Here is a 27,735-nt window from a genome sequence, read left to right on the forward strand (position 1 = left end):
ACCTTATATTTAAGAGTGTGCTTTCTGTTTACCTTCATTTTCATGCAGAACTGATGGGCTGAGGAGGGGACAGGAATGAGATCCAGGTGTGGGGTTGTCTGGCTGACAATGAGGGAGGGAAGACAGCCCTTGGCAATGGACATGATGTCCCTCCTGCTTCTTCCCAGACCATTTTGAGCATCATGATTTTATGAAAGCTCTGTTCACACTACCAGCAATAGAAGCCCTGAGGCAAAACCCTCCCCAGGAGAGGGGAGCTGGGACAGCCTGAGCAACACCTTGAGCTGGGACATTGCTTCAGACACAGCTCTGGTGAGGGGAACAACACAAACACTGTCCTGGAGAGCAGGGGGAGTCCAAGTGCTCAGATTTGAAAAGGGTAATTGGGAAGGCCAGGCACAGGGAGGGGCAAAGGGAGCAGGGTGCAGCTTCATCAGTGGATGAGAGCAGAGTGAATCCCTGAGAATTCACAGCAGCTCTTGCTGTTCCAGGCTGTTCCTTGAGCACAGCAGCAGTGGTTACTGAACACCACATTATTATACAAACACGTGTAACCAGCATGCCAAACTCACCAAAACCAGGCAGGCATTGGGAAGGGATGTCAGTGCTGCCTCCACCAGCACAGCAGCACTTCAGCAAACAGAAGGAAACAGAGGAACTGATGCAGCACCTGACCACCAACCATGCCTGAAAATCCTTCCCTAATATCCTGAAGTCTAACATGGAAATTTTGCTCTTTGCAGCTCTTAATGATGCCCATTGAATGAAACTTTTTTTCTCCCCTTAAAAAGTTTGTATGAGGCAAGCAATTCATTAGCTGACAAACCTACCACAGAGAGATGCTGTAAAGCTTGCAAGAATCAAGGGCATTCCAACTTCAGCTGAAGACAAATTATGGCTTAATATAAGTAAGTGTGAATGTTTAATTGCTTTCAACTAAATTCAAGACCAGTCTGCTCCAAGAAATAATACCAAATTTTTCCATTCATGCCTCATGGATTACCTCTGGTGTTTAAGATTTAAAACTGAAGTTTCTCATAAGAAATGCAGAGAATATGCCAGTAGAGCTGAGAGGAAAGAATAAAAAAGAGCAAAATTTAATTAATAAAATCATCCAACAAAGACTGTCTCATCTTGTACTCTCGTAGCTGTTGTAGTCCTACACCAAGGACTCTGCTTGACAGGAGGATGACTGCAGGATTCCCATGTTTTCACAGCAGTTAAAAGGGTCTTCAATTTCCATCAACCAGCAGAAGGCTTCTTTAGGGAGTCCTTAAAGGCTTTTTTCAGTGGACCTGGAAAGGAATGCACATGTCCTAGCTCATTCCAGAGCTTCACAAACAGCAACAATAACCCAGTGTCAGTAAATTGTTGAACTCTGTAGTCTCCTGCTCTCCCTCAGCTGCTGCCAAACCAGTGTTTAAAGCAAAAACCCATCAACTCTTTCAGTTCCACCAGGTTTTGGTCAGGAACACTGCTCATTCTCAATGGGAAAACCTTGCATCTGCACTAGAAGAAAAGAAATTCCACACCTTACATGTTTCAGTTATCTTGTTACTGTCCACTCAGGAAATCAGGGATAAAAGGTCAGCCCAGGTGCAAAGAGAAAACAGGAGTGTGCAGCAGAGGCCAGAGGGGCAATGCAAATACAGCAGTAGCAGAAGAAACACATAAATATTTGGTTATAAACTTTATTTCAAAATTCAACAGTTCAAAGACAATTCATTGCAATTATTTTAGCTTTTCAAAGATCCCAAAATAAATTATATAAAATACTTGAACAGTTCTAAATATTAAAAGGATCATAAAAATTAATGGTGCTCTCATATGCCAAGATTAATCCTTTTCCATTTTGACTACATTAGAAGTTGCCTGTGCAGGGATTATTTTTAGAGCTATGCAGGAAACAATACAGTTTTTCAGGTCTTGATGCCTCAGTAAAGATTTACAGGCAAAGGCACTTAAGGGCAAAAAGAGATCAAGAGAGATAAGATCCCATTAAAGTCAGATCTCTGCACTCACACACAATTTCTAACTAACACTGCTGCAAACTGCAGACGGTTTTAAGTCAGAAACATTATTCCATATTGATAGAATGGGAAGTGTGCTTTTACATTACACTGGATAAAGGGGAGTTTAATTTTCCTTCAAGACCTTGACACCCCCACTAGGTTTCCAGGGTTTTCTACAGAGGTGTTTTTCAGAAACAGTGTGTTTGTACAGGGCCTATCTTGGCAGATTTGAGCCACACTGATTTTTACTGTCCTCGGCTCCCTGTTGAGGAAAAATGCCATTTATTAAAAAATTGACTTTTTCGTCCTTCTTTGTGCCACATTTCTTCCCATGGGAAAATTTATAGGAAGATGGATAACCACAGAACCAAACCTAGTGTCAATCACCACTCACTCCAACACATTCCATCACAGTGGACAACAGAACAACACCTAAGGCTAACACTGTGCAGGCTTCTCTTCCTATTGTAGCACACCAAACTCCTGATATGTAGTGAACACATAATTACCTTCCAAAGTAAGGTATGAGTTTGAAGGCCATCTCAAGGTTAGTATCAGATCTTTGATAGCTGGGAGATAGCATCCCCAAATTTAGAAAGTTTTAGACACATTCTGAGTCACCCCAGAGAACGCTTGCTCCTTTTCACTCTGGTTTCTGCCTGGGTCTGGGTCATCCCAAACTCCAATCTCCCATTAATCCCAGAATTTGTCTATAGACAGCTGCTGGCCACATGCTCAGCTCAAACACAAGACTTTCTGCTCTGTATCAATTTCCTAATACTGTCATATTGCTCAGTACAGCACAGTAAAGTAAAAGAATGTTTTCTTTATTGCATTTGCTGCCCCAGTATCTCCCTATAGGATGACAGCCAGGCAGGTATTTGGTATCAGCCTTGGTCCTGACACTTTACACACTCTCCCTTTAATGTGTCAGGCCTCATCTCTGGTTACCCTCTGGAGAGATCCATGACAGAGTCACAGTTACAGACCTGAAATATTATACACAACAACTCAGTACAGCACTGCTTCCATTTAGCAAAATAACCCTTCTTCTTCATGTGACTTCCAGAAAAAGAAGGAAACATATCCCAGCTTCTACCAAAGGATTCTATCCTTTTTTTTTTATGTATATTTTTTTATCCTTCCTGCAGATGACAGTCATGTGACCAAAGCACCAGCAGGAAAAATATACCCAGTTGGAGTTCAAATGACATTCTTCAGACTGCTTTGGGTATGGAGAGCTCCCAAAACTGCCTTTGGAAATAGCACAGGCAGCATTTCCACCGATGGCATTAAATGAAATCAGCTGCATTGTGCTGCAGCCATCCAGTTTCCTCTTTGGCTCTAAGTACTGGCACAAACTATGATAAGCCTCAGATAGTCTTCATTGAAATCACAGAGCTAAGACAGCCCTGACTTATTGGTATTCTGAGAAACAGTGGTGACTGATTTTTAATTTAGAAAAGGTGATAAAAATCTTATATTTTAGAGTGTGCTTTCTGTTTACAGGAGACTTTATTACTCTTTGATGACAAAGAAACCATTGGTGTTTCCAGAAAACCTTCACCACATGCTTGTAAAATTAATTTCCCCTTCCAGTAAGTATCATGATTTATCTAGCTCACCTTAAAAAACCCACACACGTTTCAATGTCTTTGAAGGATGTCAGTGCAACAGTAGGAACTATCCAGTCAAAAAGTACAGTTTGCAGAGAAGCCCTGGAAATTCCCCCTCTGATGAAATCCTCAGCAGCCCATCAGGCCTTTGGTCTTTCCATGGATAATTACACTGTGAGTGCTTTTTTCTGGATGCAGCACTAATTTCTGTTATAATCCAACCTACCACTTCTGCTCCCAATCCAAACTGCCTGGATTAGATATGAGCAATGTAGCCAGGTGAGCATTCCAGGCAGTTCCATCTCCTGTGTCAAGTATTTTTACACATTAAAAGTTGACCATGAAAAACACACATAATTTGTGACCTTTTAAGCAGAAAAAACACTCACAAGAATATCCCTTCACAGCACACTGATGCTATGACACACCTGCCCTGACAAATCCCAAAAGCTGAATATGTCATCAGACATTTCAACACAAAACAGTACTACACATATAATCATACACACAGAGGAAAAGGTCAATAAATAAGAAAACCCAACTAATACAGTGGGCCTAGAATAGCCCTATAGCAAAGAAATGGCTTTCTAAAAGCCTTTACAAGGTCTGCACAGACTTTAAATGTTCAGTGTAAAATTTTTAAAAAGATATTAAAATATGATACAGTAAAAATTTTAAATAGTAAAGCACAGATAACAAATACCAGTTGTACCCTTTGCATACACGGGCTAAAAACTAGAGTTATGTCATTTACCATTTTCTGATTAAACAAATTCTTTTAGTTGACCTGAAACAAAACTTTGCTTGGAATTAAATATCTTAAGGCATAATTGCTTTCATTTCAATTTGGCAACTGAATTTATAATCCTCATTAAAAGCATGGAAGTGTTTTGGTTGAGTTTTTAAATCCAAACTCTCTGTATACCAGGAGGGTAAGGCTAACAGTCAGTCAGTGGCTTTTAGCCATAAAGTCTGCAGAGACAACACATCAAAGAATTACTCATTTGTGGCTGAAATCAGGTGAATTGCCATTAAAAAGGTGTTGATATTCCCCCTTTTTCCATCTTTAAGATGCTTGATCTTGGTACAAATAGTTTTGTTGGTGAACCAAATAATCCAAGCCCAACAGAGGCTGTTAGCAAACCTTAGAAGTGGGTGTAGCTTTTCTTCACCTGCAGCAAGGGAGGGACAACAACATCATCATCAGAGTCCTCGGAGTGAGCCTCGTCCAGGGGCACACAGGGAGCAGAGCAGGACCTGTCTGAAATGATTCCAGCAAAAAAGGTCATCAGCAAACAGCACTGACCAAAACAAACCCTTGGGGCAATTCTCTGAGCCAGGAAGTTTCCCAGCTTACTTGGAGTCATCCATTGATGGCTGACTCTGATGTTTTTGTGCATGGAGCTATTTCTGCTCCTCTTTAATGAGCCACAGTGCACAGCAAGGGTTGAGCTGACACACTGACCATGCATGAGTTCTCTTACTGCTTTTAAATCTTTGCAAGGGGTTACACACATACCAAGTAAAGCCATTTGATACTGAAGCCATTGCAGGTGAAAACCAAATATTTATTAAATGGCCATAAAAGGAAAAATTGACCCAAGCTTAAGCTACACAAAGAGGTCACAATGAGAACCTGACTCAGATATAGATGGAACAAAGGGAAAAAAGGTAGAAGCTCTCAGTCACAGTCTTTAACCCTTATACATGTAAAACACCCAAAATATTGTTTACATGCTGTTCTACTCTAATGACAATAAAAACAGTGAGCACACACCATTGAGTTTTCCCCCTTTTAAAAAAATTGTTTCTTTGCTATTTTCCTGGATGTGTTTCTATGCATATCAACCATTCCAATATTTAAAGTTCAGGTTGTGAACAGATATTCCTGATGATTCCAGTAAACACTGGAGAATCAGAGGCATAAAATGAATATATACAAAGTCCCTGACACAGGAAGAGCAGCACCAGCAGCTTATAACCCCTGTGCAAGAGATGTAGGAACTAAATGATGACTGCTATTAATACCTTCCAGCACAATATCCTCCCCTCAGCTATTAATACCTTCTAGCACAATATTCTTTCTCAGCTCCACTTATTTTTCAGTTTCAAACATAAATTCTCTGAAAAGACTCTCCCAGAGAAGAAAACAAATCAAGACAACCTGTGGTAGAAAGAGGAAACAGGCAAGAAGCTACAGCCTGAGGTTTTGACCTGAACTGGAAGGCACACAAAGAATATTATGCAGGGAGAACAGACCTTCCATGGATCTTGTAGTGAAATAAGAGACTCCTGGCACAGGAAAAAAAATATCCTGGTATGGAAGAGCAGGCATACAGAGAAAGTGGAAGATGGAATAAAGAAAAGGGACCACAACTGGCCCAGGGATAGGAAAAGAGTGACAGAGTCTGTGAATGGCAAGGGGGATGCAGGGAGGCCATTACATTACATTGACCTCAGCCTAAAGTGCAAGGAAACACATAATTTTCTAGTTAAGTGAAAATCTTATCTGCACCAGTCAACAAACAATGTCAGAGTTTTTCAGGGACATTTATGAGATAGTAGCACTGGTGATATGGAGGAGAAAAGGGAACTGCCAAAACCAAGCATGATAACCAGAAGAAGCAACTCTAAGAATAAATATATTATACAGGAAATAGCTTAATATTATCCAAATCACCCTTGATTATATCCTGCTCTCAAGAAAATATGAGATTTTCTTGCCCTCATTTTCAGTTTAACTTCAACTTTATCTTGGTGCTTGTGATGGCTAAGCACTGATATGAGTTAAGGGTTGTATGTAAATTCATTAGGATTCCAAAAAAGCCTGAAATGAAGTTAACAGTTGGAGCCAGAGTGGTCAGTAATATGCAAAGGGAAGCACTGCCCTTAATCAAGATTGCTGTGCATGTATAGAACATATTCTTCCTTCCAGTCACTCCCCTGACAGAACAAAACAAAACACAACATCAAATTTCACAGGCTGAATTGTTGATGTCTCTTTCATTTCATGGGAAACAGCAGAAATGGCTTTATAAAATCTCCAGGTCCTGAAGACAAGCAAAGCAGCACTCAATAATACACTTAAAAAAATTTTTCTCTTTTCCTAGAAAATAGAGACATTCAACCTGATGCAAACAATGCTACACCAGGATTATATCCATTCATTCTAGCAGATGTATAAGGTTTTTTAAAACACATTTTCGTCTTCCCCATTGTTCTTAAAATAATGCCAAAAGGGGTAGTGAACTGAAATGATTTATTGCAATACAGATATTGTCTGAAAGCTCAAGATCATTTTAAGACCCAGAGGTCATGAAATGCAAGTCTAGACTTGGGACAAATGAAGAAAGAACTTGTTCAACAGTTGCATGATTTAAAGCTGTAAGAATTTGATTGCTTTTAAATCACTCAGCTGCTCAACAAGCTCCTTGTTTCACATCTTTTCCAAGCTGCAGGAAGACCACTGAAATCCCAATTTATCATCAAACCCCAATTTTGCCAGTGGATTTTTCTATCAGTCATGAGCTCAGAATGGCGTGGACTTTTAGTTAACTTTAGTTTAAGCTACATAAATCCACATGGCAAAAAATCAAACAGATCCCTGAGGGGCTGCATTTACACCAGGACGCTCTCCTTCCTTTAGGAGGTTTCTCCTAATTAATTTTTTGGGAGATTTTGGTTAAACACTCCCATGTACCAGGACCTAATGCTTCAGAAAGCTCAGTGCCAGGCAGTCTTTGGGGCATCTGTGCAGTTACAGAAGCACATCCCCAGTGTGCCTCTCCACAAACCACCTGGATACATTCTCTCCTCATCCCAGAATCTGAAAACATCTCCCACATTGATAAAATCAGCAGCAAACAAAACCTGGTCCGCTCCCAGTCACTCCTTTTTGATATTCACCAGGAAAGGACTGCAAGGAAGAAAGTTTGAAAGGGTTTCCTCTGTCTCTCTTCCAGTATAAACTATTCCAGACCTTCTTCACTCATCAACTTGTCATCATAATCTGCAATAAAACTTAGCTTAGGAGACTTCATAGCTAGACAATGACTATGCTCTGCTGGTACTCATATGACTGGGTTTATTGGACTTGCCTCATCTTACACTCCTCTGTGGGTCTTAGAAGGACTTAGCATTTAAGGGATTCTTTCTCTTTGAGTAGAATTTCACAACTGGTTTACCCTGGCTTTAGAGTGAGCACGCCAATAATGACTACGACAGCAGAGCTCAGGCAAAACCAGGTGCTGCAGCACTATTTTTTCATGGATACTATCACCAGACATAATTAAAGTCACTCAAAACTCAAACATCTTCAGAAGCAAGTCCTACCTACTCCTTCACAAAGTAGAACATGCCTCTGAATATGGAACACAGTGAAATTTCTTAAACACATTTTCTTCCACTGAAGTGTTACCTCTGTTTTCACAAGCCCTGCAAATCTGGCTTATTCCCCACCTCTTGTCTTAGAGAAACAGCCTCACTGCTTACAGCATTCTCTGTCTCAGAGCAAGCCTGCAGGGACTGAGAGCTTTTCATTGACAAAAAAACTGAGCCAGTGTTTCTCAGGTCACACTCAAAGTTGCTCCTTTTTTCCCCAACTGGTCCATAAAAGCCTAAAACATTCCACTGTGGACAGAACCAGCCCTTTTCAATTTAACTCCTTTGAAGCTGCATGTCTAAGGCTGTCTTATCTGCAGCATTGTTTTGCCTTTCTTACTCAGTACTTCTAACATCTTCCTAAAAGCCTCTTTGGCTTTAACTCCATCTTCTCACAAACAGCAATAAGGAATCCAAGAAGAAAACCAAATGGCACAAGAGCCATGAAAATGACAGATTTTCTCAGTTTGTATTACAGCAGTACTTGCTGGCAAGGTTATCCAGGACTTCATTTTTCCCCCTACTGCAGCAACTGAAGACTGCTGAAAACACCATGACCAAATGCACATGGCTGCCTAGGATGGCTCTTTCTAGCAGATGTCTATCTTCTGCTGAAACTAAGTCAGGCTGGTGCAAATGCTCTCAGCTTGTCTATGGCTAAGGGCCCAAAATGTGATGGGAAGTACCATACTCCAGCTACAGAGCTGAAAAGGAAGCAGAGAGGCAATACAGGGGAACACCATGTTCCCTCAATAATTACCACTTACACCAGAGAGACTTTCCAAACCACAGCTGGGACAAACAGACAAAGCACTGTGAAGAAGCTGGTGCTGAGACTGTCAGAGCTTTTATTTTTTATGTAGGGAACTGCACGTGCCAGTAGAAGCAACATGTCACCAAATGAAGCCACCCACATGGAGTACAAGGATGCACATGTGTGTGCACATGCAGATGTTCTCTATATAACTGCATGCACCCACTCAAAACACCCAGACTTTTGAACACAGGGGAGGGAGATTACCAGGAAGAGGAGATGTGAGGACTGAAGGTCTCTGGGGTGCTGCTGAGCCTGGTTTCTCCTCTGTGATGGGAACTGCAGGATCAGCTTTCCCACTGGGGGCACTGGGCACAGAGGACCTGCAAAGAGACACTCAGAGCATGAGGCACAGAACAGTGTTTGCAGTCTCTCTTCACAGGCTGTGCTGAAAAGTTTCTTGTGTCACTGCTCTATCACCTGCAGAAGTGAACCCAGACACTAAACAGAGCTGACAGCCATGTAACTCTCCTTGTAACCATGGCAGCTAACATTAAAAACTTTCAGAGCAGTAAACCCTGGAGAGAAAGGAAGTATTTTTCAAGACAGAGTCACCATAAACCTAAGCAGTAATCAAATCCCTGCACCCTGCCTGAGCTAAATGACTTGATGGCATTTTAGCTTCTCCCTCTTCTTCCCCCACATAACCCTTCACCTGCACATGTCAGGGCTTCAGATTCACACATTAAGCAAACATATCAGCAATCTCTGTGATAACAATAGTAACCTTTCTGTCCCAAAGAGTGATTATTTCACTTTACTTTCACCCACTGCTATGGAAGACAACATGCAGCAGGATATGGGAAGACTCCTGCTGTCACAAAGCTCCTTTTAGTTGCACATCTTTTGAATCTTCTCAGGAACAAGCTCTCCCTTGTCTTTTTTGTAACATTGGCCTTGTTTTCCTTTTCTGCCAAGGGACCCACACTAAAACTCTATTTAAAAAAATACTCCTCTCCTGTAATAAAAATGATTTTGCTATTGCATGTTGCAGAAGTATCTACTCCTGGCTTACCTCTCTTGAAGTAGCTCTGTACGTGCTAAGTGAGCCCTGAAAATGGACTGGATGAATGTCACAATCTCATCTCTCTCCTTGCAATCAGAAGAACTCAAGGAGTCTGACATGGAGGACAGGCAGGAGTTCTGCAAAGCAATCAGATTAAAGAAAATTGACCTTTTACAGATTGCACAGAAGCTCGACAGAACCTTTCACAATCTTCTTGATTGTGAAACTGGCAGTAGAACAAACATCCCCATCTTTTGGTCTGCAGTTTTTAAGGTTCTGTAAGACTAAATCAGCAGGAAATGCAAATCTGATCATCATATAAGCTTTGAAGCATCAGCATTCAATTAATGAAAGAGCAGACACCTGCAAGGAAAATTCCATTTATTTTCCAGGAAGGAAACCTTTTGAAGATGAAGGAGGTAAGACAACCTTCATAATGGATTTATTTTCTGCTTGTATCAAGCCAAGTATTCAGTCCTCCTACATTGGGCCAGTTTACCAGAATCAAAGAGCATAGAAAGTGCAATCAGATGGACAACCTGGATGGAGAATTACAAATTAACTATAACCTGCTAAAGGTCCAAAGGATATTTGTATAACCTGGCAAATGATTTACAGAAACTGAATGTTTAATTGGTAAGGAAATTTTTTCATACTCGGAACTAAAAAATCTGGAGCAAGCTGGACATAAGAAAGGACACCAAGTCTTGGGTTGAGCATGCTTCACCAAGACTCCTTTGCTTTTCAATCCAATAAAAGATGTTTTCCAGATTCTCCTTGCTGAACTTTGATGAACAAAGTTTTGGTGATTGAGTAGTGAACCCTTAAGAGCGGGTAAAGTTTTGAACAGCACTCCAAATTAAAGACTTAGGGTGTACTATCTGATGGGAGAACCAGGGGAAAAAAAGAGTCAGTGTTACAAGCCACAAAACTGAGAAGTTACAGCTTTACTTCTAAGAAAAAGTGTGAACTACAGAAAGGAAGATGGAAAGCCAGGGAATGAGCTCAGTATCTTTCTAGAATTACAGTGGTGTTGCCAACCAGCACATTAAAACAATCACCAGGTGATTCAACAAATTAAGCCTGGAAGTAAAGTCCTTTACAGTGCAAGATAAACACAGAGTGATGCTGGGATACCCATCTGTCCCCACAATTACCTCGGTGAGAGACTTTGCATCAGGCACCCCAGCATGCAGCAGCACTTTCTGTCGAGATAAATGTCCTCTGAAGGCTGCCTGGAGCAGAACCACTGCCTGCCATGGAGAGAAGTGGCCATTAGCTCCTCTGAAAGATAACCCACAGACACTGCACCTCCAGGGTCAGCTCTGGGGCTAAATTCCATCTGGGAGGTGCTCAGGACTGATCCTATCAAATGTCAGTGAAGTTCTAGCTGCCAGCAGCAGCCTGAATTTCACCAACACTGCACCATGCTGCCATGCCCACATTGCATTCTGGCTACCCAGAGGGCTCTGAGATGCTCTGCTGCAATCAGAAACCAAGCCAAGCCTGGCAGACCTTGTGGTGATTGCACTGAATGCAAGGCCTTCCACTCCCCTCACAGATTTTACTGGGTTATAATAAAAAAAAAGCATTTAGAACAGCATGTTTGTGTCACATGGTTAGAATAAATTCAAATTTATTTTAATGTTCTGGAAGAAAATAAAGGTAAGATGCTACATTGTGCTATTTGAAAAAAGCAGTTTAATTAAAACCCTTCTGCAAAATATTCATCAATAAATGACTTTGTGTGACAAACTTTTCATTATCTTCATAATTCTCACAGACATTTCTCCTTAGCAAAAGCTTTAAATCCTATTTAAAATCTTTCTTAAGACTCATCATAATTAAAATCAAATCAGGATTAGAATTATCTCATTCAGAAAAACTTTCCTGTCTGTTGGTATCAGATTTTGTTCAGAATTTTCAGAAGCTTTCACCTTGCAGAAGGTACCAACTATGGAAAATTTGAGACCAAAAATTTGAGACCTCTGACAAAATACATGCAACAAAATCAGGATGTCAGAAGGAAGATTATAGCCAGTCTGAAGAACAAATATTGTATTGGCTGTTTGCCCTTTGATACAAATCAAATCTGTTGTACTGTTTGGTTGGGTGTCATAAACACACTTACCTCATGCAGAGCAATTTCTTCTTTCTGAAATGAAAAATGCACATGTTAATGCTACAAATACATACACGTTTTAGCTAATAAAGATTTGCCAAATTTTCCCCAATAATTGAAAGACACAGAAAATACCTGTCCCAATCCCTGCCAAACTCAAACAACATAATCTTTCAAGATGCTAAAACAAGAGTAAGATTCAGAGGGGGATGTCCTAGCTGTCCCCTGATAGGAGAATCTCACCTTGGTTTTGTACCTCTTCCAGTATCTCTGGATAATTTTGGCTGCTTGTTCTTTCCTGTGATTTTCTTTGTCTGTAACTGTGCAGACTGGAGGAGCCTGCAAAGGAGAATCTCTAAGTTAGCACAGGAAAGACAGAGCTGTGAGGGAACAGATTACAAATGACTCAGGAAAATCAGCACCAGAGCTCATCCTGCTGCAGGGCAGGGGGAAGTTCAAGAGGAAACTCTTAGTTCTGAACCCTGCTCGCGTTCAAACTCATCATGGAGATGACTCTGAAACACATCCCTGCCCCCTCTCAGGCCTCAGCAGGGCATGGGAATGGAAAAGTTTCCATTTGCACACACTCCTGTTTTTCTGTGCATTGCTAAGGCACTCCTAACTCACTGCTTTGTGCTCAGAAATAATTTGTATGTTAGAAACAGACTGAGAACAAAAATCAGGTTATCTGATTTTGCAGTTCTTCTCCAGGAAAGACAAGCATTAATTAACCAGGGAGGTCTCTTATGCCTCATCATGGCAACTGTTGCCCCATAGTCATCTCTCTAAGTTTACTGAGAGCTGGCCATGTATGACACCAAGCTTGTGTAAGTTGGCATAAATCTACTCTTCTATCTTAATGAAATTAATTAGAGGAAAAATGAAGAAACCAAGAATAAAACAAGAATTTGTTCCAATAATTTCTCCCGAGGTGTGGTTGCATATTCCACCTCTCACCATTTGATCTTTTAGATCCCTAATTATACCACCCTACTTGTCATACCTCATATGCCAAACAAAAGTTAAGTGCAAGTTTAAAAGACTAATTTAATTTGTTGGTGTAAAATTTTAACTAGAGGAACAAGAGATTTTATAGACTCTGAAAAAACCTCTTGATTCTGTGAAAAGAATTTATTTATAACCTAAACCTGCCAAGCTCCAGGCTTAAGTTTAGCAAATGGATCATGTCATATTAAAAATGACAACCTACTATTAAAATGAGAAATTGGTAGGAACTTAGTGATAATTACAAATAATGGGAACATTTAAATAAATGAATGGCTACTGGCCAAGAATATATATAGTCTGCAGAGGGAAAAGGGAGCTGTTTGCTGGCTGTTTTTAAAGACTCCAGTTATTTGGTATTCAAAACATCCTCTAGCATCTATGAGCCTGTAACACACAGAAAAGAATCGACAGAATGACACAGTATATCAGAAAGCAGAACCCTCTTAAGCCACTGGACATTTTTATTAGTACTTTTTACAACATGTATTTCAGGGTCTATTTATTTTTAAGTGCAAATCAAAATCCCCAGTAATAATTTCCAAGTAGTATTTAGTGAAATGAGATTAACATGGCCACAGTGCCTCTGAATGCAGCTCTGTCAGTGCCCATCCATCTCTGCTGGCCAATTACCTCACCTGGAAGAGGGACAGAAGATTGCAGAGATATCAAATTCAGACATATTTTACAAAACCACAAACTGATTCCAAAGTCACACTTAATACTGTCCAGGACTAACAGATGCACAAATATATTTATTAGATAGAATACCTCAGCTCTAGGAAAACTTCACTTGGAAGTGAAGTCCACTTATTGTATTGACATCTTCCATAATTCTTGACCTAAATATTATGTTCCACCAGCAGCAGAATTAAACCCCCTCAATTTCCATGATGATGAGTGCTCTACATCCTGTAAATCTTCCCATGAAAAACCACCTCACTTCCATCCTAACAGAAAAGCAAGTGAGTATTTTCTGACTGGAGAGCTCTTGTGCCCTAAGTGACCACCTGGCCAGCAGAAAAAACACTGAAAGGGGATTTTTATCTTTTGCCAGTCTGCCAGGGACCACATTTACCTGTGTCTCCATTCTTTATCTGACTGTTAACCCTACAAAACCTCCCTCCTTCTACAAAATCAAACTGAAATTAGGCAATGGCCTCAGATGCTGTAAGAAGATAAAAGTAACCAGAATTTTTTTGATTTTTTAAGAATTGAGAAAAGCCCCAAACACTTAGTATTTTAAGTCTTTTGCAATATTACACTGAGCAAGAAAAAAAGCAACAGCAATGCAGAGGATTACTAACAGAACAGCTTCAAAAAACTCCCCAAGTTGCAGTGTTAATTATTGAAATAACTTATTTCCAACAAATATTGGGAGTTAACCATCATTATCTCTACTATAAGATTTGATGCATCTCTGAAAAAACAAAGCTGACAACTCTTCAGACTACCAGCTCCATTTGAAATCTATATCAGGCACAAGGAAAAAAGAAAAACACAAACAAAAATGTAGCTGTACCTTACTAAGATTTTCCACTGTATCTTCTGCCATCTGTGTTTTCTCCTCCTCCAGCTTCAACTCCAGTTTCCCTACTTTCTGTGTCAGGTTCTGGGTTTCCTCACTATTATTGGAAAAGCAAAGATATTTATAGCTTATAGAAACTTTCTGTTGACCCTGCTTTGAAAATACTGAACCTAATTCACAACACTTGATTACTTTGGGTTTGTTTTTTAAGGCCAAAGAGAGAACTGCTCAGGATGATACCTGTTCTCATAGTAACAGACACATAACATCAATTCTCAATCTGTGATAGCAGAGCCTTATGTTAAAACTAAGAAGTCTTAAGGTTACTGTGGTAGCCTTGATACTATTATTAATCTATTTTGATCTGCTACAGTTTTATATTTGTCAAAGTCCTTTCTCAAAAAACAATATTGAAATTATTTTTTGTGCCCCTTGCACAGGATTATCACTTACAGTTGTATAGAATACAAGGAGTAACTGGAGTGACACAGAGGCAGTGGTCTAGAAACAGGCTAAGGTAAAGAGAGTACAATATTTTCCTAGAGAAAAAATTACTGAGCCCAACATAAAAGCTTTTTACATTTATCTTATGGCTTTTTATTATAATTTAGGTCTTATTTTTACTGCACTACTTAAGTCTTCCACCTCCTCTAAAAGCACTCTATAGGTCTTCCCCTAGTAACTTACTCCATCCCTCCAAACACTTCTGCTTAAAAGAATCCCCAGCTTCTTGCAGTTCAGATGAACTCCTACACAATTTGAGCCACTTCAAAAGAGAATTACATTTGAAGAGATTTTTTTGTGGGGTTCCAAAAGGATCTATTAATACAAAATGCTTTACCTTAACGTCTGCTCTTCTGTGCTTTTTTCTTCCATCTTTCTCTGCCACTTCTGCAGCTCCAGCTCCACTTCAGCCTTAGCCTCAAGCAAGTGCTTGATATCTAATCTACAAAGGTACAAGGAAATCTCAGTGATACCTAAAACATTCATAGTTCCACAAAGTAGTAGTTTTTTCTTTAAATTTCTGAATCAGTTGGGTTTTTTCAAATTTGTGAAGTAACTGAATGTTTAATTTTTCCTTTCAAACAAAACAAAAGTGCAAGTACCTATTGCTGAGGAGCAAAACCCCTCCTCATGTGCTTTCACTGTGCATTTTTGTTCAGAGGTGACACAGGAGGCAGAGTGTCACCATCACACCTCCATGTGGGCATGTCCCTGCTCAGAGTGCTCAGATTAACCTGCCCCAAGGCCCTGACACACCAAACACTCCAGGCAATACAAACTGCAAATCAACCACTTATGGGGAGGACAGAAGTCACAGAGCATTCCTGGGCAGAAGGCAGGTTTAAATGGAGAATTGGGAGATCAGGACAAAACATGGGAAAAAAAAAACCAAAAACCATACACACAAATTTTTACAGCACAATACAAACAAGAAATGCTGCATAAACATATAACCCTTCAAAGGGTTTTCAGCATGGTTGGCAGAAAAATAAGCCTTGAAAAATGTGCTGGAAACAAGCAGAAATTCTCATTTTCCATCCTCTGGCTTTTCTTCTTCAGTGTAGTATTATGAAGCAAGTAGGACTAGAAAGAAGCTTTTGAAATAAAAACTGAAGGGATTCTCAAAATTAATATTCTAGTTGAAAATGTGAGTTACTTATTATTACATCATTTCATACCAGGATCAGAAATGATGAAATACTTCACACCTGCAGAAGAACATCCCAGACAAGGAGTCACACTTACTCTTTAGTGAGCAGGAGATTCTGAAGAGCCTTCCTATCATTCTTCAGTTTCTTCACCAGCCTTTGGAGGCGACAGCATTCCTCACCTAAATGTTGGGATGATGGAAGATCCAGGTCCACAGAATGTGAAGGTGACACAGCAAGCACTTGTGATGCCTCAGTGTCAGCTAAGGACACCCTGCTGCTCTTCATGGCACACAGTTTCTAAGTAGGGTAAATTTACATGGAAAACACACACACACAAAAACAAAATTAAATTTAGCGTAAAATTATTTTATTTAGGCCACAAGAAAAGATCAAATGGAGGTTAATTCTAAAATGTGCATCTCTATCTATCAAGTGTGATAGAAGAAAACAGGGAGGGAGGGCTCATGCTACAGGCAGCAGGTTATGTGTGAGGCAGAAGGCACAGGGCTGAGCATTGAATGACAACATGCCAAGAGCACAAGACAGTGGTTCTGCATTTTCTGCTCCCAGACAGGTAAGAAAGCCACTTAGCTATGACCACTTACTTTTTCTAGATCCAAAATCTTCCTCACCAGCCTCTGTCTGCTCCACTCACTATAATCTAAATACAATAACAAAGCTTTAAACATGTAACTTCATCCATGGGGCAACATTGTTCTTGCTTTTTGAAACTTCTATCAAAAGACCATTTAAAGATCTCTGAATGTCAACTTTAAATATCTACCAATGAAAAAATGAGAATGGGTTTCAAATATTTGACTTCTAAACCATTAACCCTGAAATCAATATAGGCCACTCACGTTCACCAGTTTTCAGTTTCCTCTACCAATTCCAGTTTACAATTCTCAGGGATAATAACAGAGGAAACACAGATCTGACTGGAGAAATCAGACACTCCTGAAAGAAAGTTTTCATTCCAACTTTGCTACCCCTGAATCTTCACCTTGTAATAACTCCCTTATTTCTACCTTTGTAGGGTCCTGCTGTCACACATCTTTCAGATGTACCCAAATCCCTTCCCCCATGTTCACTGATTTTCCAGCACATACTTTTTGTTTTACTGTGAGGAGTGGAAGCGTTCAGCACATGATCCAGGTCCTCCTTCAGCCTGCGATTCTCAGCCTGCATGTCCCTGATGTTCCTGGACAGCCTCAGCACAGCAGCATTCAGGGCCTTCAGCCTTTTCTGGGTGTCTCTGCCCTCTGCACTTGGAAAAGGGATCAAAACCAGAAAGTTAACTTAAAAGCAGAGAACAAAGAAGCAGCATTAAAAAGAGTGGAGCAGCTTCACTATACAAGTCAGATGGCTGAGTTGACAGGTTCAATTCCCCCATAAAAACATTTCTCAATGTTTTTTTTACTTGGGGAGTTACCTATTCTTTTCTGGAAAAGCATGCAAAGATCATCTTGCTCAGGACTTCCACAATTATTTCAATTTGTGTCAAAAAATTTGAAATATTAAAAATTCATTTATTACTTTTACTTCCTCCCCCACTCTGTTCCATTTATGAATCAACAAAGACACTTGTATGAATATTATTTTTCTTATTTTCTGTTTTTTTTGGTTAAGTAACCTTATAATGCTTTACCAGCATTCTGTGATCCTGATTTAGAAAACTCATCAGCCAACTGTGAGACTCCTCAAAAAAAAACTGTCCAGCACAGAGAGCCAGCCTGCAGGCTCTGAATGGCTTTTGTTCACTAGCAAACATTGAGATTGGGAGAGAGATTAAATAGCTCCCAAATAAATCCAACACCCAAGTGTATTTTCAGACAACTGGAAATGGTGCTCTACTGTAAAAGAAATTATCCTTGTTCTATAAACCCCAGAGAGATCTGAAACAGATTTGAAGAATACAGCTAATATGGAAATGAAAAGCGTCAGAAATGGGAAAGCCTGTTATGTGTTAAAATGACTTTAAATATACAACAGGGATTTTTAATTTTTTTCTAATAAAGGGGGGAAGAAATCTGAGCTTCTTGATGTGCGAAGTTGTAACATTTGTTCACAAAACAGACTCTTAGTGAGATGAAATATATTTTCTTTATTGCTATGAGAAAATTCTTAAAAACTTACTTTTGGAAATAAAGGCCTGAAATAACTGATACACTTCGTTTTGCACAAATGCCACTGTCAGTGACAACCACAGAACAGTTTGTGAAAGGAATCTTACATCCTATCCACTGGAATAATTATAAGGTAAAAGGGGAGATAGCCTACAGTTAGCATATCGAAAAAGGCTGAATTTTTAGCTGATCTCCTTTTTAGAAATTAAAAGGAAATTAAGAAAAAAACAAACAAGGTTGTCCAGATGTTATGGATGACTATCCACACAGCTGTCCCAGACAGGAGGGAAAAAAAGAGTAAAAAACATAACACAACACACCGTTAAAATGGGTTAGTGACAGGAATGATAGAAACCATAACCATACTACTCAGTGGCATTATTTTAGGCTTATCTAAACCCAAAATGAAATCTATTTCAATCCATTTTGAGGGCTTCAAAAGTTAGTTTCTAGCTAAAACTGGACACTACAGTTTCACATACATATAACCAGACTTCAGTATTAACACTGAAAAAGAGAAGCCAAATGCCATTCACTTCAGCCAGAACTAACAGAGACAGGCATCATGAAAGAAACACTCTCAAACAATTCTTTCAATATGCCAGAGTCCTGACCTTCAACATGATTTATTATGTCATTGCCCAGCCTCTCCAGCAGAGACTGACAGTCTTGTAATGGAGAGAGACTGCCCTGACCACCACTTTTTGAAGCTATGAACAAATGAGGACAAGGAAGAGACCTGGTGACTCATTTTTACCTGTAAATAAATTAGGTGTGATGGCTTAGAGCCTCGAGAGGCTGGTCACTGCAGACCTGAGCCAAAATACTTTTTTTTTTTTTTTAAGTGACAAAACAAATTGCAGTTTTCAATCCACAAATGACAGTGAATTAGGGAACACAAGCAGAATAAATTATGACCCTAAAGAGCTCTCACATGTTTCTATCAATCTAAATAATTACACTCAATGTTAAGGCAGTTGTCTGTACTTAACACCAGGAGGTCAAGTATATTTTGAAGTGGTGTGGTAACGTATTTTACTGTCCTACAAGACACTCTTACGTTTTTTCAGCTCAAATAACACTCAGTTGCAGTTATGCTTTTAATTTCTCTTAGTGGAGCTCTGTCTTGTGCTTTAATGCTTTGACTTTTATTGCCTCTATGAACTGTTCACCCTCACCACCATGCCCACACTCGCCCACCAGTGACAAGCACTTGCACAAGCTTCTCTGACACAGTTTCCTTGTCTGTGTCTCTGTACCAAAGGAAAATAATGTTTTCTCCAAGAATATTTTCTTTGCAGCACACACTCTAGAGCAAGATACAGAACTGACTCAAGTGTGAAATGCCAAACATCCAGGGAGTTTGTTTCAATTACCAGTAATGCCAGGATAGGTGTGATTATGAGGGAAGATGTAACAGAGATAAATTTTCAGTGCTATCCTGTACTTTTTAAATAGCTATGGTATTTTTCCAGATCCACAAAATGATCTATCTACAAGCAAAAAAATGTGACTAAGACATATTTCAAGGCTGTGAAGCCAACTAAAGCAGTACCAAAAAAGCAAATCCAGCAATCTAAATGACAAAAACTGTTCCCATGTAGTAGTTTTCCATCAGTTAAAGCAGGACTCGACTGATGTGTCAAACACATGCATGCAAACATTTGCATCAGAAGAATTAAACATACTTTTTCCTTATAGTCTCAGACTTGGCCAGGAGGAGCTGGAGGCGATGAACCTGTGAAATACAGATTCCATTAAGGAGCATTAGCAATGTCAGCTTCCACAGAAACACATTTGTTCATTAGGTGAAAATCAGAATAAGACTCTTTGGGTAGTGGCAGAGTTAATGATGCCATCACTGAAAATCAGGCTGCTGTTAAATTTGCTTTCATCTCAACATTACACTTATGGATGTACAGTGGGTTCTTTATTTGCCCTTTTTCATTAACACACTCAACTTATTGAAGGAAAATATTTTTTCAGTACATACAGCTGGAGCTGTGAGAATAACTATGAAAACCTGCAACCAATGACAGGTGCTGTTAAGGCACAAGAAACTTATCTTAAACATTCCATTTCCACTTTGACTCAACAATTGGCCAGCTTCCTGTTCTGCATGCACACCGAAGGACCTGCCAGACATACCTCTTCATAGTAGGTTTCCATGGCTAACCTCACTTCTTCCAAACTACTGGTTTTCACGTCTTCTTGGAATTCACTGAAAATAGAATAATACAAAAAAGAATCCAGTCAGATCAGCAAAGACACTGCAAGCTGATGGTTCATAATTTTTTTTTTGTTTATAATTGCCAATACGTTCTTGGGAGTTTATTAAAATGTCTTAAGGAATAGAACACAAATGAAAAATAACATGGATTTGCAATTCTCTTTATTAGCTAATCCTCTACCCCCTGCCCCCTCAAAGTCATACTTAATTGTGTTGTCTTTCTCCTTGCACTGCTCTTCAAGCTTGACAATCTTCTGCTTTAATCCAGTAGCCACCTACAGAAAGAACAAAGAGCTCATGAGTCCTTGAATAATCTATCTCTTCACAGAAGTTCTATTCCTGTCTGCCCTGTCTTTATAAATTGTACCCAATCAGATATACTTATTTCTACATATTTCAGTACTTAGTAAATCATACACATCTGCTACCCTGTGAAAAAGAGAACACTGATGAAATCAGATGCTGGATTTCATTATGAGTTTAAGAATATGGGTATACAACCATAAAATAAAAACATTGCCCACTACCTTGCCAACATCAAAGCAGCAAACAATAGGGAGAATGCTGCCTAAACAGACTCAAGGCAATGACAAAGAAAGCTCCCAAAAAAAAAAGTTAATTCTAGATCTTTATTACTAACTCCTTAGCTGCTAACAGAGATAATAGGTTATGTGATTACCTAACTGATTATTCTTCCTGACCTAATTTTATTTTGTAGTATTGTTTCACCTTAGCAAGAGGAAAAAGGACAAATGAAAGCAGGAAGTGATGAAGAAACTCTTACCTGTCCATTATCAGTCTTCTTTTCTGACCAAGCTCGAGCCAGCTCAGAGCCCTGCAACAGAAAAAGCAAGTGACCAACTCTGGTCACAATAACTACTTTATTCTACTGCTGGCTCTTTCCACAGAAGTTTCCAACCTGCTCAATCCACAGTCCAACAGCTGAAATTCTGAACTCCTTATGCCCTTAACTTTCTATTAGCACATTTCTCCCAAGATGTAGGCCTGCACACAGTGACAGCCACAAGAAATTCAGTAAGATTCAAGTCTGACCACAACCACAAATGTTTCTTGTCAGGGCCTGACAAGGCTGCTCTTCTGCCTCCTGGTCAGGTCTCAGGACTGCATGAATGCATCACTCTGAAAGAGGTTAACTCCTTTCTACTCTCAGGCAAAATATTCAGAGAGTGGGCTCCTAATGAGACAGCATTTTTATTTTACCTTCAGAAATTAAAGGTATTTGTACTAAATGAACTTATTTGTAGTGCATGGCATCATCTGCCTTTGAACTGAGCTGGACTGCTGATCTGAGATCCACAGACCAGAAATCCCTTTACACCACCTCTCATATTCCAGCTCATCACTCCTAGGAGTCACCACTCTATAAACTTCTACTCTTTTGCCCCACTTTTATCCCCCCAAGAAATACCCACCCTGGAAGGATCCAGCAGTTGTTCAATCTGTTTATCCTTTCTATTGTTCTCCTCTTCCAGTCGACGGAGCTTTGTCTTCATTCTGTCTCCCTCATTCTTCTGAGCTTGTATTGTCTAAAAGAGGGAAGAAGAATCTTAACCACATTTCAGAAATAGGAGAAACCAGAGTTTTTCCTATGGAAACACATGGAATGGAATGGAAACACATTTTGATGTCAAAACCAATCCAATTACAATGGTAAAGATGACATGAAAAAAGAGGACAGAACAGCCAAAACACAAAACCATCACACTGGACCAGGGCAGACACCAGGACAGGACAGCTTAGGGAGGAGACAGAGGGAAGATAAAAGGAAAAGGTCTTACAGAAAGGCAGGCTTACACAAACAATCAACTACAGCCAAGGTATTTGTCTATACGTAACCCCAGAGCTCAACAAGCCCGGTCCTCACCCTTCATACAGTGCACCAGCCTCTAGAGAGAACTCTAACCATATCACCACAGTGAATTTGTCTTAGACAGACATAAGTTTTAGTTTAGCCCTACATTACAAATGCAAAAAATGTGGTGGTTGCCCCTAGTTGTAGAAACTAAAGTATTCTGGATCATTAAGGCCAGGACATGCACAGGAAGGAGCAATGCCAAGACTTTTCCTGTAAATATCAGAGAAACTGTACCTTTTTCAGTTCTATAATTTCATCATACATATCTTCTTTCTCTTTGTAGTCAGGAGTTCCAGGAATGTAGCCTACAGAAAGGGGTATGTAAAATAAGTAGATCCAAAAGAGGTATTTTTAACCAACCAGAAACTTTGCAGATAAAGAGAAATATCTAGAACAGCACCAAAGTGGAAACTAGGTCTTTTTCCTTTCTTCGAAGAAGAAAAATCAACAAGGAAATTAATTTTAGAAAGGGAGGTGAAATGTAAGTGTTACTGTATGAAACTTCTGCTAGATTTTGCAGCCAATTTTTTCCTAATTACTTCTCTTCTCTGGTGCTATATTAAAATATCCACCTGAAGAAAGATACAAATTTCACAGAAGACTGCAGTCTTCTCATCCCAATAAATCCATTATTTACAAAAGGTTTATAAAATATGTCTAGAATACATTTTTCTATTTATGCTTAATATGCACAAATATGTATCATCCTGTAAAGTTGCCAGAAATTTTGTATCACCGGTAAATGTATAGGTGTCATTTTAAATGGAAGTGGAATTCTAAAGTTTAGAGTTCTCCTTTAAGAAAAGCAGAATAAAACTTTGAAAGTTTGCTCTTCTCATAAAACTCATTTGATTTTAATGTCACAACCACATGATAAAACACTTTCTAGAGAAGAAGTAAAAGGAGTCAATTACATAGAATTTCAGGCAAGCAGATGGTTTCTATCAATGGTTCCTAAACTATGTTTTGAAGCCACAATAAATTGTCTACAGCTGTCCCATTGAACCATATTATATTTGCAACATTTTCAGCTGCAAATGCATGGCAATTTGCAAAAGTTTTGAAAGCTAACAGTGATTCATTGCTCAAAAAAATTGGAAATCCCTGCCTTAACCAATTTAGGAATCTCAAAAAGTATCTCATTGATCATATTTTCACACACGTATTTTAGTAAACTAAAATGGCTCTTGCTTTTCTTAAGCAATGTGTGTTTTTAGAGGGGAAAAAATAATTCCATTTTATCTACCACACCATTATAGAGCTTACCATTACTGGGAGAACGAGCATGTTTTGGTTTTTTCATTCCTAGAGCCTCCTTCAAATATTCTGGAGTGCTACTGGAAACATTTCCTCGCATATGCCCCGTGTCAACATCTGATTTCAGAGCATGGCTCGTTCCTGCCAAGAGAAATGGAACAAAAATGCAAAAATCAGGGATAATTGTGAATTAAATTTCTGGAATTATTCTGAACAAATGCAACATGGAAAGCTCCAGATGCTGTTAATTATTCCCTCTATAAATGCCAATGCTCAATATCAGATAATTCCAACCACCCAAATAAATAAGAGTGAAATTAATTCCTGCATAACCTTTAATCAAAGACAAATCTTTTTTTAATAGTTTATATGTTAAGCTGTCCACAACAATGCATTTTATCCATAAATGCAAACAATATTTCTATACTAATACCTTGCTTCAGAAATCCCAGCCACATGTGCCTTGGGTTTTCAACAGCTGCATTCTCAAAGCAAGCACTGCTTGTTCCCTGCAGAGATCTCCAAGCTGCAGCTTTTTTAGGATACAGTTGTGTGCTTGAGCTGTAGGGAGACTCTAAAGCAAAAGAAAATATTTCAGTGCTGCCTTCAAAAGCTCAAGGTTACTAAAATTCTTGTTGTCTTGTTCTTCAAAGTTTCCAGACTCAATCCTGTTACTTGTAAAAACAGAATTTAACAGCATATTCCATATTGGCTTACACAGAGCAATGGAACAGGCACATAACAAGCCCCCAAAACCCAAAGAACTCCACTGTAAATAAAAAAATACAGTTCCAAAAAAATGAAGAGACTTAGAAAAAGGCAGAGTGACAGCAGTATGACTCAACACATGTGGAAATATTTATGTGTACAGTTTGTTTAGGTATCTTTAAGATACCTGCACATCTAAATGTTGTTACAAACAACACTTTAGGGTAAAGCCTTCTTTGAAACATTCATTAGAAGCCTGTGAAGGAAGGTAAATGGGAAAGCATAGCAAAAAAACATAAACCCCAGAAATAAAGGACAAACCCAATGTTAAAACTGTGGATCTAATAATAATAACAACATTGTACTGTGAAAAAAAAAAAAAAAACAAAAAAAAAACCAAAGCAACCCATCACAACAAATGAAACAGAGAATCACTAAATCCACACACAGAAATCTATGATTGGATGGTAGAGAGCTCCAGTAATTCCAGAGTCTCTCTACACAACAAGTAACAGGATTTCTCCAAAAAGACAAGGAGAAAAACAAATTCAGAATGGTTGCCATCAGAAGGCAGGGCATGAGAAAAAAGCAGATTATGCTGGAGAATCAAGATTTAAAACAAACACATAAATATCAATATTTTATTCTATACAAGCTGGACTTCACAGGTTACAGATCTCAAACAGGTGTGCTCTGCACACAGCAATGAATATTTCTGAAGAGAATAACAAGATGTTGTCTCAAATAAAGTTCCCAGTTCCTGTATCCCACAGACATACCAGGTTTTGCAATTGAAGAATAAAAAGTTTTGGAACACTTACTTGGTGACTTTGGAGGCTTGTGAAATATCTTTTTCTTTAACTTCTGAAAGAGAAATGGATATTTTTTTTCTGTATTGAAAATACACAGCTGTTAAGATTTCATCACATAATCTCAAAATTGCCTTCAGTTTCCCATTTTCTATGAAGATCCTTTGTTCTAATAAGACAAAACCTTTTCTATAAAAAAGAAAAATAATAACATTAAGCATATGCAGATTTGGGCACAGCAATGGTGACCAGAATTAAGGTGGTGCCAACTGAAGTCTGATTATACAGATAAATTACCAATTCTTGCTCAGAACATGAACAAGCATGAGAACATGAGTAGCATCAAATTCAAGATGATCCCAGAGTAGAGGCTGATCTGTAGAACCTTTTAGTTAAAGGAATTATTCAATTCCATTAAACCTTAAGTAATCTCTAAAAGGATTACTGAAGCCCTCAACTCGATAGAACAGCAAAATAAAGCAAACATCATCTGCAGCCCCAGTGCTGAGAATGTGGAAGCCAGAATTACACCTGAAATGAGAGGTTTGTGACTCAAGCCCACTGCAGTGCCACTGTTCACTCTCCTTTCTGAGGGGTGCTTGGTGAGCAGGAGGCACCACACAGATGAGCAGAAACTCCAGAGGGGTTTTGGGGCTTTAATCCAAACTCACCATGGCTGTGTCTGACTCACAGGTTATCACAGACAGGCTCTCATCTCCCTGGGAAACACAAGACAGGACATTTGCTACTGAACAACTGCTTGCAATACACATCCAGGAAACTTCAACAGTTCAACAGAGCTGGAGCACAATAAATTCAAACTGTGAGCAAAGCCTCTGTTTCTCTTCCATTGCATTGCTAAAATGTCAATTGTTTAAGACAAAAATAAGCCATTTTCCAAAAACACTAAAGCCACTGGAAGATGGTGGGGTTCTTGCAGCCAGCATCATTTGCTCTAATAGAAATAGTTTTGAGATATTGTGAAAGTCACTTCAGAAATGAACCATCACAGAATGCTTTGGGTTGAAAGAGACCTTAAAGATCATCCAGTTTCAAGCCCTGTGCCATGAGCAGGGACACTTTGCCCTAGAGTCACAGAGACTTGGCATTGCACCAGCTGAACCTGCAGCTGCCTCTGCATGAATTTCTCCACCATTTAAGCTGCAACTCGCTCAGCTCTACCCCTCCTCCCTCACCTGTGCTACCCTTGCTATGCTATGGGATTGTTCAGTTCCTGTATTGGAATGGAAACGTGCTCAGGCCAAGGGAAGAAACCCCAAATGCAAGGAAGATGACAGATTTCTCTCCCTCTCAAATACAAGCACATCCACAGATGAAGGAAAATTTCCACTTAGCTTCCAAATTATCTGGATGCTGCCCTCACAGAAAGAACTTTTCCACTTGCTGCTGACTCTGTGGCACTCAGCACCAATCTTTGGACAGATGCTGATCAGTGTCTGTAAGAGGCAGGGGAGGGGATGAAGTACTTTTGGAAACCCTGGCTGGCAGAACAGGAGCAAGGACAGACAACAGAGCAGGTTAAAGAGCCTGCCATGCTGGCTGAGAGCAGGCAGGGATGTGTCCTCACACACCAGGCCATGCAGTTTTTCATTTCCTGAGGCAATGCTCCTTGCAGCACACTGATTAATTTTGTTATTTTACGGCGTCTCATTCTGAAATATCTCTCTCCCTAACTGCAGCTATCATGTTTGGAATCAGACAATGTGCAGAGTGCCCAGCTTTGATAAATGGTAACAACTAAACATTGGCCAGAATACAAAGATGCAGTGACAGCCCCAGCACTATTGCTTGGTAACCTTCAGCACCAGGCAACAACAGAACCTGGGGGCTCCCAAAGGGGCTCAAAACCTCCAGCTCCCTGCTGAGGGGAGGGAAACAAATGCCAACAGAGAATCACAGAATTATCTAGGTTGGAAAAGCCCTCTAAGATCACCGAGTCCAACCTCTGACCCGACACCACCTTGCCAACCAGACCATGGCACCGAGTGCCATGTCCAGCATTCTTTCTTTTAAACACCTCCAGGGATGGTAAATCCACCAATTCCCTGAGCAGCCTTTTCCAATATCTAATCACTTTCTCTGAAGAAATTCTTCCTAACGTTCAACCTAAACCATCCTTAGCACAGCTTCAGATTTTCTCACGTCTGTGCCGTGCTGCGGGGCAGCCACAGGCAGAGCCCAGAGTCCCGCGGGCTGGAGAAGGCAGAAGCCATCCCACTCCCCCTCCGAGCCCCCGTCTGGCCGGCCTGCCAAGCCCGGGGGTGCCCCAAAGTTTTGCCCCGGCCGCGCCGGAGCGTTCCCTGAGCCGAGCCCGGGCCGAAGCAGGCCTAGACCCGGGGCCTTCTCCTCCTCCCCGCCGCTCACTCCTTACCAGCTCCCCCTCCGCGGCCGCCTCGCCGGCCCCCAGGGCCATGGTGGGAGAGGAGAGGGGAGGCCTCACGGGGCGGCGGGGCCGCGGGGGCCCCCTCGGGCCGAGGCTGCCGGCCCGGGCCTGGGGGCGGCCATCGCCCCCCGGCGGCACTTCCGGGTCGCGGTAACCATGGCAACCGCCCGCGGCCCGCGCCGGGGAC

At 40.1% G+C, this 27,735-nt stretch overlaps 1 protein-coding gene across 3 annotated transcripts; it reads right to left on the reverse strand.

The window, feature by feature from the left end:
* Positions 1-892: 892 nt before the first annotated feature.
* On the reverse strand, positions 893-27,690 carry IQCE (IQ motif containing E). Of its 3 annotated transcripts, none has more exons than XM_021539678.3 (23): positions 27,537-27,690; positions 25,816-25,863; positions 25,157-25,199; positions 24,061-24,201; positions 23,637-23,768; positions 22,605-22,675; positions 21,928-22,041; positions 21,279-21,329; positions 20,699-20,769; positions 20,413-20,485; positions 19,953-20,002; positions 17,248-17,405; positions 16,744-16,799; positions 16,233-16,435; positions 15,325-15,429; positions 14,478-14,580; positions 12,194-12,289; positions 11,960-11,983; positions 10,986-11,081; positions 9,838-9,965; positions 9,030-9,145; positions 4,801-4,889; positions 893-1,295 (listed from the first exon to the last, which is right to left on the reverse strand). In XM_021539678.3, the coding sequence occupies exons 1-23, from the start codon at positions 27,576-27,578 to the stop codon at positions 1,287-1,289; spliced, it is 2,019 nt and encodes a 672-aa protein (XP_021395353.3). In that variant the 5' UTR covers positions 27,579-27,690; the 3' UTR covers positions 893-1,286. The 3 variants fall into 3 exon arrangements, 2 of the variants coding, with proteins under 2 accessions (XP_021395353.3, XP_021395352.3); XM_021539677.3 differs by having other exon boundaries at positions 4,773-4,889; XR_013340859.1 differs by lacking the exons at positions 893-1,295; positions 4,801-4,889 and having other exon boundaries at positions 9,042-9,145; positions 10,986-11,077; positions 27,537-27,688.
* Positions 27,691-27,735: the final 45 nt, after the last annotated feature.

The sequence above is a fragment of the Lonchura striata genome, chromosome 16 (assembly GCF_046129695.1).
Source record: "Lonchura striata isolate bLonStr1 chromosome 16, bLonStr1.mat, whole genome shotgun sequence".
Classification (NCBI taxonomy): domain Eukaryota; kingdom Metazoa; phylum Chordata; class Aves; order Passeriformes; family Estrildidae; genus Lonchura; species Lonchura striata.

What these genes read in the sequence shown, in the direction of transcription:
- IQCE (XM_021539677.3), bottom strand. Translation starts at nt 27,578, where the DNA reads ATGGCCCTGGGGGCCGGCGAGGCGGCCGCGGAGGGGGAGCTG. An exon ending in AGAAGACTGATAATGGACAG is followed by an intron (nt 20,770 to 21,278) that starts GTAAGAGTTTCT and finishes TTCTTTCTGTAG; the next exon opens with GTGGCTACTGGATTAAAGCA. An exon ending in AGATTTTGGATCTAGAAAAA is followed by an intron (nt 16,436 to 16,743) that starts GTAAGTGGTCAT and finishes TACCCTACTTAG; the next exon opens with AAACTGTGTGCCATGAAGAG.